Source organism: Monodelphis domestica, chromosome 1, assembly GCF_027887165.1.
Source record: "Monodelphis domestica isolate mMonDom1 chromosome 1, mMonDom1.pri, whole genome shotgun sequence".
Classification (NCBI taxonomy): domain Eukaryota; kingdom Metazoa; phylum Chordata; class Mammalia; order Didelphimorphia; family Didelphidae; genus Monodelphis; species Monodelphis domestica.
The window spans coordinates 182,964,328-182,981,280 of record NC_077227.1 but is presented as its reverse complement, the minus strand read 5'-3'; the positions used below and the strand labels follow the sequence as shown (position 1 = coordinate 182,981,280).

The following is a 16,953-nucleotide window of genomic DNA, read 5'->3' as shown; positions in this document are numbered from 1 at the left end:
TTTAAAGACTGAGGAAGGAGAAGTCAAAACAAGAGCAGTTAGTATGGAGTTTAAATATTTTTTGATAGACTCATATCTAGATGTTTTATATGTGTGTGCATGTGTATATCTTGAAAGGTAGCTTATTTTAAACTAAAAAATTAAAGCTAATTTAACTATTTGTTTTTTTAAAAGTACATATTCACAAACACCAAAATGCCTCAAATGGAAGAATTGTATGGTTATAGATGTAGAATTTAAATGGGCCTTAAGTCAACTATCCCAAACCTTTTCTCGATAAAATGGACCGGAAGCCTAAGATTCAAGGTCATTCAAGGTAGGGCCATGATTTGAACTCAATTCCAAATCCAAAACTCATTTCATGATACCATAATGCCTCCCAAAGTACCATAGAAATATCAACTATTGTCATTATTTTTCATGGCTGCCTAATTGAATCAAGACCATTACTGTGGTAATTGTTATGAATACTTTGGATTTCAAAAGTCCTAATAGGAGGAAGGAGGAAGGAACAAAGTCTGGGATTGAGAAAGATGATACAATAAAATTAGGGTAGAACTCTAGGAATATGGCTTTCTTTCTGATCTAAAATAATATTGAATTAGGATGGGGTGAGTGTGGGGATACAATTCAATTAAAATCAATAAATATTTTCCAAGATCTTTTTGTAGGCAAAGAACTATAGTTGCTGCTTGAGAAGATGCAAAATTTAGGTCCTGGAGTTTATAGCCTAGTCAGTTTGATAAATAGCTTTAGGGTGCTGGGTCAAATATCCAGAAATCATACCAAAAATGAAGGGTTTAAGAAATCTTGGGATTTTACAGAAGAGTTCAGGTTTGAATGAAATGATTTCTCAATACTTTTTTTTTAAACCCTTACCTTCCATCTTGGAATCAATACTGGGTATTGGTCCCAAGGAAAAAGAGTGATAAGGGCTAGGCAATGGGGGTTAAGTGACTTGCTCAGGGTCACACAGCTGGGAAGTGTCTGAGGTCAGATTTGAATCTAGGACCTCCTGTCTCTAGGTCTGGCTCTCAATCCACTGAGCTACCCAGCTGCCCCCTCAATATTTCTTAAAATTAAAAAATTAATTTAAAAATCAAAGCTAATAAACCTAGGAAGACAGAACAATAGCAAGATGAAGCAATTCTCTAGATAATAATTCAGGCAAAATACTTGGATTTTCCCTCTGAAATTATTTGGGTAACTGAAACAAAAGTGGAGTTTCTGCTTGAATTATTCAGATAATAATTGCCTAGTTTCACTCTACTATAATTGGAGATTGTTCTTCTGCATGTATTTTTGGAACATATACTGTGGCAAAAAGGGGTCCCTAAAAATTAGCCTGTCAGATGAAAATCAGATGATGTGCAAAAACAAAGATTTATCTGTAAGTGAAAAAAGAGGGAATTCTCAGCAGGGAGAGAAGAGAAATTCAGAGACAGAAAGAAAGTACAAGAGGGAATGGGAAAGAAGGCAAGTAGAGGAGGAGAAGGAGGAAGAAGACAGAGTCAGAAACATGGAGATAAAAAGACAGACAGAGAAGCAAATGCCAGAAAACTGGATAGTATTAGTTCTGCCCAATATGCCAAGGGCAATAAGGTAATTTCAGCATAAACTAGCCATTTGCTTTATAGTGAAAATTTAAGCACAAAAAACATAGTATAGTCTTTTTAGTTCTTTTTCACAGTCAGCTTCTCATTAAGAAAACAAAAACTTTAAAAAAAGAAACAACAACTTTTGGTGTTTGTTGCTATCAAATGAAGTCTACTTACAATTTACTGAAAATGATCCAACTTCTTTTGAATCTTCTAATAAATTTTTAAAAGTTAAAAAATTTAATGCTCCTAATATAGGTAAAATCTTTAATATAAAAAGTTTTCAATAAATTCTGAAATAATCATCTGCCCTCTTTCATTGCATTTTTTTGTTATTTTCATCTTTTTAGTTGTTACTCTTTCTTTTAAAGAATATTGTTACTCCATGAATCACTTATCAAGAGAAATAGGGAGATCGGACTAAAAAAAGTTACTTCCAGCTTTAAATCCCATGATTGGATAACATGGCTTAAATTTTTACTCTTAACTTCTGAGTGTATGTTATATTTACAGATTATAGCAGATAAGAAAGAAAATTGGGTAGTCAGCAGATAGAACAATTTTTGCAATTTGATGGGCAAAGGGAGATTAGGCTTAGAGATAGATGATAGATGAGAGAGAAACAAATGGGTAGAGAGGACCTTAGATTGTCATTTGTCAGGACAGTTGAAACTAAAATAATATTATGTGTGTAAAACAGCATCAGAAGATCAACATATGGAGCAATGAGGGTCTGGTGTAAAATTGCACATGGGGCAACTAAGGGCCTGAGTTGTCAAGTAGTTTTTGTTTTGTTTTGTTTTGTTTTGCCAAAGCATGTATGTGTATTCAGAAAAGCCTTCTTTAAAACTAATTATCTCCTGGTGATACAATATGGCTGAAAGTCATGGGCTAAGATACCAAAAGTATGAGGACAGCAAATTAGCAGAAAGGTATTTAGTTTGAAGGATAAAGGGCTGATTTTGAGGGTCAGGAAGATATGAGTTCAAGTCCCACCTCTGATTTATAAATGATTTACCAGTCTGCATCTGTGGATACGTCCTAGGAAATTTCTTATTCCTTTGAAATAAAAGATTTGGATAACCCCCCCCCCCAAAAAAAAAACCTTAAAGGAAGAAAGAGAAATGATGAGTATAACCCCAACCTGTTGCACAACTTTTTTAAAAAAATATTTATTTAAGTAATTACATTAGAATATTTTTCCATGGTTACATGATTCATGTTTTTTTTTCCTCTTTCTCTCTCCCCCATCCCAGAGCCCACGAGCAATTCCACTGGGGTTTTACAAGTATCATTGTTCAAAACCTATTTTGATATAAATATTGAATAGAGTGATCATTTAAAATCAGCATCTCCAATCATATATCCATTGAACCATGATGATCACAACTTTTAAGCAAGAGATGGTTGCCAATAGTAAGGGCATCTGTAACCAGTTAAGAAGGCAGTCTGATTACAGATTGAGAAAGACAACAGAGTACCCACAGAGATTCTAAAAGAAGAAGAGACCTTCATTACATTACAGGTTATCTATCAAAGATATATGAATAAAATAAAAAAAGGCCTAGAATCTCATAAGATGAAAAGGCTTGGAGGAGTTGAGACCTGCATTGGTGAAAGAAATATCCATAAAATCCACCAAAGCATGAAAAGCCATGTCCAGCTCTGTGCCGAATAGTAGAGGTGATTGAGAAGACAGGCTGAATGCTACCTAATTCTGCTTTGTCTCACTTAGAGCAGTCAGGGAAGTATAGAAGAAAGACAATAATAATATTTAATATTTATGTACGACTTTAAGGTTGGAAAAATATATAAATGTATATAGTGTAGTGTTTATGTTTTTTTCTCATTTGATCCTTACAGCAACACTGAGAGGTAAGATTATTATTCCCATTTTACAGATGAACAAATTTTAGCAGAGAGGTCAAGTGACTTGCCTAGGATCATACAACTAGCAAAAGTCTGAGGAAGGATCTGAACATGGCTTCCTGTCCATCTTTTGGTTCTGAATTGGAAATAGTGGTCAGGAATCCCCACAGTGGTATATCAGTGTATGATTATAAGTGGATCTAATTCTGACTTTACATGAAGGATTTCCACTTATTTCCCAATAAATATCAGATGTTTCAGGAACAGGTTTGGATAACATATTATTTTCCTGAGTATTTTGGGGACAAGCAGTGAGGAACTTTCTTTGCTTGTGCAGAACAACAGTCTTTGCAATGAAGGGTTTGGATTAGATAGATCAGTGGTGTCAAACTCAAATAGAGATAGATCCTTGCAGCCAGAAATTAACTTGGAAAACCACAAATTAACATTGTGTATGTTGTGTTGTATTCCTTTTTATTTTCTTATGCATTTCTCAAATACATTTCAATCTGGGGCCTCTATTCAGAAATGGGATGAAAGGACAAGCAACTGTTATCTCAGCCACTGTATGATACAGTGGAGAGGGAACTGGATCTGAATTCTTATTTGTCAGGTGAAGGGGTAGGAGTATATGAACCTTACATTTCCTTTTAGCTCTAAATCTATAATCCTATGATTCCAGCATTATTGACAACTTTCAACGTGACACTATAAGACACTTAAATCTCTGCATGTCTACTTCTGTGAAATTAAACTTTTCTAAAAAGCCTTTGAAATCTTTAGCTGAAGTAGATATCAGTGTGAAGTGGCATTATAGCACTTAAGCAAGTGTGTGAGTTAGCTGTTTGAGTTTGATGGGTTTCTCTTCCATCCTTAGAGAAAAAAAAATCATGACTATATTTTTAAACAGCATAATTAAATTTAGTTGATTGTCTAAAAAGGCTTCCAATACAATTTTCATTATTGTGTAATAAACAAATAATCAAAAACTGAAAAAAAATGCTTATCAGTAGAATACAAGGTAGAAAAGTTTAAGGATAGATTTTTTCCCCCTTCCACTGATTGCTGTCCACAAAACTTTAAAATACTATCTATTATTATGGTCTGGAATCTTAAGCACCAGAAAATCTCAGCAGCAATTGCATCTTGTCTCCTAGAAACCTAAAGCCATTCACAGAGTGAGTTGGAATTATTCAGTCAATAAGTATTTATTGAATGCCTACGGGGTGCACCGGCATCGGAATCGCAAGAGTTGAGTGATTTATGTGGATCATTCAAGGGATTTCTTAGCGGAGTTTGGAGCTTTAGCAAGGTCTTCGAAGTTCACACTGGGATGTGTTTCCTCTCTTTAACACCTCCCCTGCAGGTGATAAATGAGCACCAGGGATGAACTCGGTCCTTGTGCTTTAGTGTCCCATTAGGGGATGGATGAATATCTCTTTTTCTCCCAACTACAGATTAACAGTTGATGGTCTGGGTGCTGGGGGACAAGCGATCTTACCTTCCCTACCTCCCCAACTCCCCACCTTCCCCAAGGGAAAGGGGGCAATCAGGGTGCTCTGGCTCCGCCCTGCTGGTGCGACAGAGTCAAGGCATGGCTTTGGCTGCCGCTCACCTGGCTGACCCCCGGCAGTTTCCCCCCTCCCACCTCGCACCCATCTCGCCCCATCATCTCCCCCATCCCCTCCCGGACCAGTGCCGACCCGTTCTCGCGAGATCCGGGCAGCCGAGCGCTCGGGGCCTTTTCAAATCGGGATCCGTTACCGCTTCCCCTGCCACCGCCATTGTCGCGCTCGGAGCCCCCCTCAGCGTTGGTGGCGGAGGCAGCGGCGGGATGGCGGAGACGGACAAGCCTGAGGTGCCCGGGGTCGCCGGCGACGACACCCCACGTCAGCAGCTGTCGCCCCCGGAGCAGCTGGAGGAGTCGGGTCAGGAACAGCTACAGCCACAGCAGGAGCTGGAGAAGCAGCAGCCGCCGCCACACGGAGGCAGCTCCAATGGCGTTAAAATGTATTGTCTTTTCCTCGAGGGTGGGGGAGGGGACGATACAGGTGGGGGAGGGGCCAGGACACTGTACCCCCCCTTTCCCCCGGGACCTCCCTGCTGGGGGGGTTCCGCGGGGCAGGAGCGGTCCGCCGAACTGCCCGAGCCCGGGGCTTTGAGGGAGCCGGTTAGGCCTCTCCCGCCGGGAGAACAATACAGTTTTGGAGTGGGGGCTCAACCCCCTTTCCAGGTCTCCCTGGGGAGGGGGGCGGCGCCTAGTGACTACTGGTCAAGTCGGGGCGCTCTCTGGAGAAGAAGGGCCGGATTGTAGACAGACTCCGCGCTCGTCAGGGGGCTTCTCTAGCTTTGGCAAGTGGTGGAGGCCTGGAGGCTCGATTCCCACATCTTGTCAATGCCTTCATTCCACTCATTATTATTAAAATCATTCATCTCAGAGCCCTGAGGTCCTGGCCTCTTAACCCAGGCCCTCCTGTCCAAAGACTGACTTTGTGGCCAGGAATTACCAATGCTCAGAAACGCTAGGGCTTTCAGAGAAAGAGGTCCCCCTTTTTAAAAGGACAGTAGTTTAATATTCATTCAACACTAGGGAGTATTCAAGGATGACATCACCATACATCTATCAAATTGAGATGATAATTTTAGAAGCTTAAAAATATATACAAGATGTTACAAATGTCTTATTGTAGTTTAAAGACTTTTGAAACACATGTATATGTGTATACATATGTGTGCATATGCATATATACTTATACATAACAAGCATGTACAAATATCTTTTAATTCATTCTGAATTAGGAAACTCTTTGTCAGCTCAACATGATTTGATCATTTCCTTAACTGAGAATTTATTTCTTGAATTAACCTTTACAGAAGGGAAGCTTTTATTGGATTGTTAACTTTGGGCCCTCTGTATTATCTTGATACTGGCTGCTTTGTGTTAAAAGGAAAACCCTTCTGTTTACAATAAAGCTGTGTCTATGAACTCTAATGTTTATATGTAGAAACAAAAAAACTACAACAAGGGAGTGGGGAGAGAAATGTTTAAAAACTCAGGGTTATGAGAAGGTAAGTGTCTTAGATTTACTATATGGCAAAATTAGAAGAATTTATAGAATCATAGATTTAGAGCTAGAAAGGGCTCTGAGGTTCATCTAGTTCCAAGGCTTTCATGTTCTCAGAAAGTAGAAGCTATTTGTCAAGGGTCACAAAGGTAGTAAAATCATAAAAGTGGGATTTTCTTTCATGCCCACTAACTTTCAAATGCAACACTTTTCCCACTGCATTAGTTTTCAACTTTAAAATCCTCTCCCTCTCCCACTGTTGTTAGAGTTGTCCCATTTGTCTTTGGCCATGAAAAACTTGGTTGATATGAATTCTAAATAATTTTAGCCACCTGAGAGTTTTAAGAGTTACCATTGCCCTTGTCTGTGGTTGGAAAAAAAGGGTGAGCTTGTCATATGACAGTAAAACCTTATTTGGCATTTCATATAGTCTTTTTATATTAAAGTTGGAAATGCATTAATGTATGAAATGTATATCTTTAATTCTCAGGTTGTATTTTGAGAAAGGTAAGTAAATATGTTGATAAAGGGGAAAATTTAGTTATTAGTCTTTTAATTAAAACAGGAAGGGAGAATTTGACTGATACCTTTACAATTAATTAGGGGAAATTATTTTCATTCTTTACCCTTTGCTAGGCACCACAGACCTTGGAATCCAAGATTTTTTGGGGGGTGTCACCAGAGTAAAGAAGGAAGTTAGGACGCTTCTCTTTAGTCTGGTATTTAATTTTAGCTTGCTTTAGGGTGGGTTTAGAAAAAGTACAGGACACTTCTAGGTAAAGGGCAAATAAATACAAATATAAGAAACTTTAGATATGGTGAAGTTGCAGAGAAACCAAAATCAATGAGTTTTATTTATTGAGGAACTTGTGATCCCAAAGTAGGAGTAGGAAAGAGTAGAACTGTTATCTTGGAAGTGCAAGTAAGTTTCTAGTTTATATGTAAACATCATCCCCAAGACAGTCTAGACATAAGGTTGAAGCCTTAAATTGTATGGAATGACATCTGCCTATTGCACTCACCCACTTAGGGTCTTTACAGTATAGTAAGTGATTTTTGTACACAGTAGATCTAAAAGATGTCAACTCTTACTGTGTCTACAATTTCAGGTGGAGGGAGAGAAACTACATTATTTTCTCTAAAGAATTAGAGACTAGGGGGCAGCTGGGTAGCTCAGTGGATTGAGAGCTAGCCCTAGAGACGGGAGGTCCTAGGTTCAAATCTGGCCTCAGACACGTCCCAGCTGTGTGACCCTGGGCAAGTCACTTGACCCCCATTGCCTAGCCCTTTCCACTCCTCTGCCTTGGAGCCAATACACAGTATTGACTCCAAGATGGAAGGTAAGGGTTTAAAAAAAAAAAGAATTAGAGACTAAATGAGATAGGAAATGACTGTAAATGTTCTTTTCTCACTACTTAGAATTCTACTTTGGTGGTATAACCTCTCCTGAGGCACTGTTTTGTTATTGCTTTATATTTAAATGTTTCAGACCATGCCTAAGATCTGATTCTTAGATTTCTGAACCAATTTGGCTATCTAATCTGAGTTCTACAGAAAGATGACTAGGAACATTATTTTTATTTAGAAAAGATCATGTCTTGTTAAGAATAACTGTAAAATAGTTTTCCATTTTAAATGTTCTTTTTTGGTGTTGACTGTATGACAAAGTTGTTTATTTCTGGCTCATATTTGGAACATATATGTTGTTTGGAAGTGAAATTAATAGGGTTATTAACCTTTGAAGTTTGGAGAAAATCAGGTCCTTTATAGTATAAGGGAAATAGCTATTTCTTTCAATATTAAATTATCTTTGTGCATGTGTAGGTTATTTGTCAAAATTATTTTCACTGTGTATTTATATCTATGCCAAGTATTCAGAAATTACAGATTTTAATGGAAGCTCCTCAGAATTAGGTGAGGATCAATGTTGTAATAAGATTTATCTGCCTGCTGTCAGTGAAGCTACACTAGTAATGAAATGTAAATGAGCCAGCAAGTTTTGTGTTTGCCAGGATCTTCACCTCCATCTCTTAGAATCCTTAGCTTCCTTAAGCTCATCTCAGGAGCTACCTCCTACAGGAAATCTTTCCTGATTTCCTCAAATTGTTAGTGCCTACTCTTCAAATGGTTGTTGAGTTTTATTGAATTGAAGGGGTGATTGAAACAAATAGGTAATCATTTTCTCTGTGAGTTTCTTGATCAATATTTAATAGACTTGATTAGATCTTTTGAAAAAAACTCTTAAAACAGAAGTGCCCAAGTTCTACTCCTTTAATTAACTCGGCTTGTTATATGCGCTACTAAAAATTTATATATCATGCTGTTAACAACTTTTATTATTAAGTTGTGATCAAGTAGCTTTTTTTGAGATCTATAAAGAAATTTAAGACTTTTTAGTTAAAATAGTTTTAGGGGAATTACCTATGAAGTAGCAAGTATCTGCATATTTGATTTGAGGAGAGATGGAACTGGATTCAACTTTTAGTTTTCAAACTAAAATAGTATTCCTTTGAAATGAAATACTAAAAGTGCCATAGGGAAAAATAAATTCAACTTTAGATTCTTAAGGTCGTAAGAAGGCTTTTCATAGGTAAATTGAATATTGCATTTAGGTTAAAATATTCAAAATTAGCTTTCATGTTGCATGGAGCATTTTTGAGTATTTTTAAACTGTTGCTTATAATTGGAGAAAAATGGAGAAACTCACTTGCGTTTTAAAGATTATAGTTTTAAAAAGATGCTCTGTATTGTTTTAAAAAATACTGGATTATTTCACAGGCTCTTAAATCTTTACAATCAGGAATAGTACTCTACATGGTGATACTCAAATGTATGTTAACCTATTTGAGAACAATTTTTAGTGGACTCAAAAAAAATGGTCTCGAAGGAAAGTACAGTTCATAGTATACAGAAAGATAGCAGCTTACTTAAAATGCCAAATGGTATGGCAAACAGTAATGGCATTTCCCAGTCTTTTGTTTTATTATTTAAAAGATTGGGATTCCCTTATATTTCATCTAAGTAAAGTATGGAGTAGTCTTCCTTTTATTCTCATTCTGGAAAGAATTTGGGGTCAGTAGGAGGTTCAGATCTGTGCAGGAACATCTCAAGGATTAGAGGAGATGGGTCAAAGTGGCCAGAATTGTGGTTTACCTGAATGAGTCAATGAAATGTCAACTGGGTTGAGCACACTGCTTAAACTGCCTGCAGCTGCTTGCAATTGTCATTTCCTTGGGACTGGTGCCCCCTCCTGGAGTCAGGTAGTAAGGAGATGCCCTATGCTGTGCCAGCCCTAGGGATGCAAGTTTGAAAGTGTTGTTAACAAACCAGGTGTCTTGGTTAAGTTCTTTTTCTTACATTTATGCTGTTTATAGTTATAGCTGGAATAAGGTATTTATTCATTGTTACTGAAATTTTCTTCTGTTTCTTCACCTATTGACTTCCTACTTTTTTTAAAGTAAAATTTTATTGATATTTTTCTTTTTACATTAGATGCATTTCCCAGTGTTATTTCCCTTTTTCCCTTTCTCCTAGAGATCTGTACCTTATAATAAAGAATTTAAAAAAGTATGGAGGAATATACATTAAAATTAGCCAACATGTTGAAATGATTTGACATTATTGACTTTGTTTCACATCCATAGACCCCCACATTTACAATGAAGCAAGGAAAAGTATCTTCACATATCTTTTCTTTCAAACCAAGCTTAGTCATAATTTTTGCAGGATTTTATTTTATTTATTTTGTATTTTTATTTTTGTTCTTTTTATTTAACATTATTATTGTCATTGTGAATGTTATTTTCCTGGCATTCTATTTGCTTCACTTTTGATCAGTTTATGTTAGTTTTCCTATGCTCGTCTGTATTTATCTGATTTATTTTTCCCGCATAGCAGTATTTTATTACATTAAGATACCACAATTTTTTAGTCATTTTCCTAGTTGATGGTACCTACTTTTGTTTCCAGTTCTTTGCTGCTTTGAAAAGTGCTACTATAAATATTTTGGTGTATATGGAGTCATTATTATTGACCTCTTTAAATTGTATGCCTAGTAATGTAATCTCTAGGTCAAAAGGTGTGAACATTTTCTTCAGATAATTTCAGATTACTTTCTAAGATGTTTGGACCAGTTCATATCTCTCTTTACCAATTTGTTGCTCATCCAGGTTTTTTTTTTAATAACTCAGTTCAGCTGTCACCTAGAAACCTCTAATTTTCCTATCTCTCCTCACCAATATACTCAGCTTCTCTCTCTCAGGACACATATAGCACTCTGTATGCACTTATCTTTTATAGTATGGATCAGAAGTATCTGTGTTCTTCCCCTTTGCTCCTATCAGATTGTAAACTCTTTGAGAAAGCTGTCATATATAAGCTAAATATTAGAGCTTTCTCTGAACAGAGTAGTTGTTTTAATATTTGTGGTTGTTACTGAAATGGGAATCAGTTATTCTGTGCTCAGACAGTAATGGACTGTTAAATCCCACTTACTTTAACCTGGCAATTTATGTACAGAAGGAACATAGTATCATGCTAAGAGTACTATATTCAAATCCTACTTCTGATGGCCACTCATAGCTTGTGAGTAATTTGGAGCAAGTTATTTAATATTTCTTGAACTCAGTATCTTCATCTTCAAAATGTAGAAGATATTTAACTAGTTGCCTTCTGAGGTTCCTTTTAGTCTTTGAAATATGTTGTGATGCACATAAATACTGTTAATGTGTGAAAATTTTGCATGGTTCATAGAAATTTTACTGAGTTTATTTCAAAAGGCTTAGAATAGAATTTGATGTTACATCTAGTTACTTTTTCTAATATAGATTTTAAAACCCTAAAGCACAGGAAGGTTAAAAGTTCTAAGAGCATCAATCAGTAAAAAGCTGTGAACAGAGTTTGAATTAGCCTGGAAGAGTTATTTTTTTAAACCCTTACCTTCCATCTTGGAGTCAATACTGTGTATTGGCTCCAAGTCAGAAGAGTAGTAAGGGCTAGGCAAGGGGGATCAAGTGACTTGCCCAGGGTCACATAGCTAGGAAGTGCCTGAGGCCAGATTTGAACCTAGGATCACCCATCTCTAGGCTTGGTTCTCAATCCACTGAGCTACCCAGCTGTCCGCTAGGAAGAGTTATTTTTTAAAGAAGTGGTATGTGTGAGGAAAGTTCCTGTGATCCAGACTGTCTCCTGAGAATATAACAAACTGTACAAAGCTGAGAATGTTTTTTTTTTCATTTAATTTATAAATTGTATAACTAAATGTTAGTCCTGATATCCTGAAAAGAGATCATTCCCCAGTGGAGAGAGTTTTACATGCTGGAATAAATATTTGCTAGTAGAATGACTTTCCTTCTTCTTTCTCTTGTCTCCTCCAGTCTTACAAAATTTATTTTTATTAGGTTTATTTATTAAATAATATGTCGAGATATATTAGGTAGTATGTTAAGCAAAGGGAACTAATGTGGGGATTGGGACACCTACCTTTATTTAAGCAGCACCATGGTCATATACTGGCTATATGGTCCTAGGCACTTTACTTAACGTTGTAAAGCCCCAGGCAACAGATTCTAAGTGGAAGAGTAGTTCTGAACTATGTTGGTAGAGGGATTTCTTCATTGGGAGCTCTCTGTACCAATGAAATCACAAAAAGATGTGCAGAACTTGATGGTAGTTAAATTGTTGCCTGATGGTGTCTAGTTGCGAACTGAGAATTTGGGTATGAAATAGAACTACTTATTACTGTGCTTTGGGAAACAAACTAGGAATCTGAATGTTCAGTTTCCTTTCTAAACTCTTTGCCAGGAGAGTGTTTTTTGACGTGTTAGATAGGAAATATTTGCTTCATGTAGATTGTTTCAATGCACAGCTAAATTTTCCTCTTCCTTTTTTTTTTAAATTTAGGGAGAATGATGATTCTGTAAAAGAAGAGAAATCTGACTTAAAAGAAAAATCTACAGGAAATAAGAAGGCAAATAGATTCCATCCTTATTCAAAAGACAAGAATTCGGGCACTGGGGAAAAGAAGGGTCCTAACCGTAATAGAGTTTTTATTAGCAATATCCCATATGACATGAAATGGCAAGCTATAAAAGACCTTATGAGAGAAAAAGGTAACTATCTCTGAAATAACCCACTTTTGATAATTCACTTCATATAGGTAGCAGGGGGGAGAGGGGAAGCAGTTAATCCAAACTTCTCATTTCCTGGAGCCTCAGATATATTTTTGAAAAAAAAATTTTTATTTGATTTCTTGAGACCTGAATTATGTTTCCCTCCTTTTTCACTTGAGGCATCTGCATTCCAAGGTAGAATATGTAAATAAAATATATTTTGCAATATTGGTATTATACTAGAGAACCATTATATGTATATAAATTATATAAGTGAGTGTATATATATATATATATATGCGTGTGTGCACATATATATGTATATATATGTCACCATGAATTTCATTAATCAAGGTTTTGTCTAGTTGATGTATTTTTCAAGATAAAAATAAAACAAAACAAAACCAATATGGAGTATTATATTTGCTAAACAACACACTTAGTGAGCTAAAGGATAAATAAGGCCTGATTTTTTTTTTTTACAAGCTGTTTTGTATTTCCTTTGGAGGAGTCTGGAATCTGGCTGTGGAATTAATTTCGTTTGCATTGTCATGACTGCCATGATGCTGTCTCTTCTGTTCTTTATAAAAATTGCGTTACTGCTGTTGCAGTTTTGATATCAGAATAACCTAAAAACCCTAAACTTACTGTATTTGGATGGTTTTGGGGGGGAAATCATTCTAATACTTGATTTTGTAAAAGCTAGTTTTGTTTATCTTTTGATAATTTGAGTTTCAAAAAGTTATACAAAGTATGCACTTGGCTTTGAGGCTGCTCCTTTTTAATTAAAAACAAAAACAAAAACTTTGCATTGGTGTATCTGTTGTAAGGTGACAACTATTTGACTGGTTTTATTCATTGAACTCATTTAGAAAGTGTGTGGCTTGCTGTGAAATATGACTTGTAAATTTAGTTTACTGAAGGCAAACATGATTGAAGACATTCAGGTAGAAAGTCACCTTAAAACAGCTGTTGTGTGTAGGATGACAAAAGTTATTTGAAAAGTGCTAATGTTGATGTTTTTAATTTGATAGGTTAAGGGACTATCTGTATATCTGCATTTGTTCACCAACTATATCATGCTGGCCAAAATATGATCTGTAGTATGAATTAGGTTAAATATAGTTGTTTAGCTCTTTTAGAGAATGTGGATGCTGTATATTTCTGAAAATTAGTTAAATTTATATAGCCATTGATAGGAGGAATGTTGGTCTGGTTTTGATTGTTGGTGAATAATAGGTGCTTCTCTGTAGAGTTGTGCACAGGGGCACAGTAAAGCAAGATATTTGGTGTTTAAATGCATTGTTTCTTGGTATTTTCCTTTTGTATGTCTTATGTAGTTGGTGAGGTTACATACGTGGAGCTCTTTAAGGATTCGGAAGGAAAATCAAGGGTAAGTGCTGTGGGCCATAATCTGCTAGAGGTTTAAAAGTTCCTCAGCAGTTTAATTTTTGCTTAATTATTGTACCAGTTTTTGGAAAGTAAGTTTCATTTTTATTTTACTTTATTTTGAAAGATTTGAGGTTTCTATACTGGAAAGTTTGACACTGTCATGAAAATTAAACTAGCTGATTGGAAGGGATGAGTGTTGTAAATGCTTACAAAAATGGTGTTTACTTTCCTCATGCTCTAAGGTAATGCTTCTTAGCCAATAGATTTTAAAATAGGATTTTTGTTGTGTTCTGAATGTCTTAAGGGATCTTCTTTTTAATTTTTTAAGTCACCGAATTGATAAAATTTCCTAAGTGTAAGGCCTATGGCAGGCCTGTAGCTTAAAGGTGTTCATTCAGAATGTATGTTTGAAACTCTTGAAGAGCCTAATTTAGGAGTTTGTAGGACTACTTAAGAGGCAGTACTCTTACCCTTTGGTATTAATGAAATAGATTATTAAAATGAAGTGGAAGGAATTGGTTGGTAGCAGATTTTGATTGCCAGCAACAAAGAATGTAATGTAGTGAAGGATATACTGGGAAGTCCCTTTTAAAATAAATGATTATATTTAGCTATTTGTATCCCCAGCGCCTAGCACAGTGCCTGGCACATAGTAGGCGCTTAATAAATGCTTGTTGATTGATTGATAGTGAGCAAAAAAACCTGTTGGATGCCATGAGAAATATAACTTTGTGACAACATTCCACTGCCACTTTGATTAGTAATAATCATTTGTGTAATTATTTTAAAATTCTACAAGTTATTTAGCATATCTGATTTTTTTTTACATATTTAATTTTGGTACAGCCTTTCATTTATGAAAGACCTATTTTTTATATATGAAAACAATTATATAGTTACTGTTTTGTTTTTGGTAGGATTAAAGAGTATACATTTTAAAAACTGTTTCCAGAACAGGATTTGGAAATGCCTTTGACATTTCAATCACTCGAAAATAATTATGTTGGGTATCTTAAATAATTCCTTCTGGCTCTTATTATTTGCATAGTGGCATTTTTTTTAGTTTTGTTTCATAGAAGATATAATTTAAATGTAAGACTACTCCTTTTACATAACAATGTCAGATGTCTACTTGACAGTTTTATTTTTAAAAAAGTTTATAGAGAATTTTTTTGTGGTTTGGAAATTAGAATTTATGCCATTGAGGAGAGGGAAATAATTGAAATTACTATCTTAGAGTGACTTGAAATGGCTGAATCCATTATTAATTTTATCTGCTGACCAAAACCCTTTTTTCTCTTACATATGTTGACAAATCTTCATGGATATAGGGTTGTGGGTAAGGATTATTTTTAATATCCTAAAGTACAATTTTGAACTTATGATTTAGAGAAACATAGTTATTTAAATACTTCTAAAATTTTTTTCCCTCTCTAAGTGTGGTTGAATTCAAAGATGAAGAATTTGTAAAGAAGGCATTAGAAACTATGAACAAATATGATCTTAGTGGAAGACCCCTGAATATTAAAGAGGTAAGAATTTTTTTATTCTGAAAATTTAATTAAACTGGAGCAATTTTTTTTGTCTTTGTGTTTTCATTTTTGTTATGTGGATTAGCATCATTAACAGAGAGGCCTGCTGAAATTTTTTAATGAGAGTAGCTATACTTGTCAGTTCATACATTTTTTTTACTCTTTAGTAGCTAACCTAGAGCTAGAAATCTAAAATAGCCAGCTTCAAGTGCTTAGTGTTTAGGAATTTTCGGTTACCTATTAGACTGTATTGTTTAATTTTATAAATTTATGCATTCTGTACAACTGAAACTGTAAATCATGTACTTAGTAAATTTTTTTGCTCACCACAGATCCATAGGAACACAATTTTTAAACAGTGTCAGTGGGTTCAGTCCAATATTAATACTTCAAGGCAATTTATAAATCAATCATTTGAATTTGTCAGTAGGACACAGAGCCCCTAAATTAGAAGTGTGCTTTTTATATGAATTTTAAGTTCCTTTGAATTTGAAAGGAAGAAGAACAAAGTATTTAGAAGGTTTATAAGGACTTATTTTTGGTTAATATTAGGCTTTTAAAATGCTGAAATGATCATGAAATGGTGATCCTTTGTTCTATTAATATAATCGTTTAAGTATTTAGATTGTAGATTAGTTCTGCTTTTCCCCTCCCCCCCAAAAAAAACTATGAGGGAAATTTTTAGTTAAAGATAGAGGTAAGAAAGATAGAGAAGAACCTGAGAAAATTTCAAGTCTTTTTTCAGTCTTCTATTGGTGCTATCATAAATTTGAAGTTAAGGATTAATTGTTCTGTGACAAATTCTTTTCCTTTTCCAGACATTCAAGTTGTAGCATATTCTCACTAAAATATCTTTCTCTTCTCTCCCTCCACTTCCATATAAAAATTTAATTGTGAGATCATACTTTGTTGTCTTTTTAGCTTCTAAAACAGATGCTCAGTTAATATTGCAATAAAGAAACCAAACACTGGAATAAAGTTTCTAACCGTGTTAGTTACATATCCAATTACATGTTCCAAATTATTAACATGTTTTTTTACTAACTTGTTTCCTCTTCTTTTTCTCTAATAGTAGAGTTTAGAAATTTTAGTTAATTCAGCTTTCTTGATTTTAATGGTCATTGTCGATATTAGAACTGATGGTCTCCAACTTCTGAACACTCCCAAATGACTTGAATATGAGCAAATTCATATAGTGGAGGTAGAGTCTTAGAACTCACAAGGCTAGAGTTGGGAAGTGCTACTGCTGTGGTAAAGGAAGTGTACTTTGCTAGTTTGGAGATTCAGAATGCATTTTCCCATAGAAACAATATCATAAAAAATGGTTAGTAGATATTGATGAGATTGTGCTATCAGTGCTATGTCCCAGGTACAATCTGGGCAAAAA

At 35.3% G+C, this 16,953-nt stretch overlaps 1 protein-coding gene and 1 long non-coding RNA gene across 2 annotated transcripts in view; one reads left to right on the top strand and one right to left on the bottom strand.

The window, feature by feature from the left end:
- Positions 1-4,656: 4,656 nt before the first annotated feature.
- LOC130456264 (uncharacterized) lies at positions 4,657-5,071 on the bottom strand. The gene is made up of 2 exons (XR_008914869.1): positions 4,969-5,071; positions 4,657-4,827 (listed from the first exon to the last, which is right to left on the bottom strand). It is a non-coding gene; the product is annotated as an uncharacterized LOC130456264 (long non-coding RNA).
- MYEF2 (myelin expression factor 2) overlaps positions 4,921-16,953 on the top strand; it is a 38,561-nt gene continuing 26,528 nt past the window's right edge. The window contains exons 1-5 of the mRNA XM_056810158.1: positions 4,921-5,477; positions 12,434-12,642; positions 13,983-14,035; positions 15,366-15,373; positions 15,473-15,566. Of these exons, the coding sequence (XP_056666136.1) occupies positions 4,936-5,477; positions 12,434-12,642; positions 13,983-14,035; positions 15,366-15,373; positions 15,473-15,566 (906 nt within the window). The 5' untranslated portion in view covers positions 4,921-4,935. The remainder of the gene's footprint in view (positions 5,478-12,433; positions 12,643-13,982; positions 14,036-15,365; positions 15,374-15,472; positions 15,567-16,953) is intronic.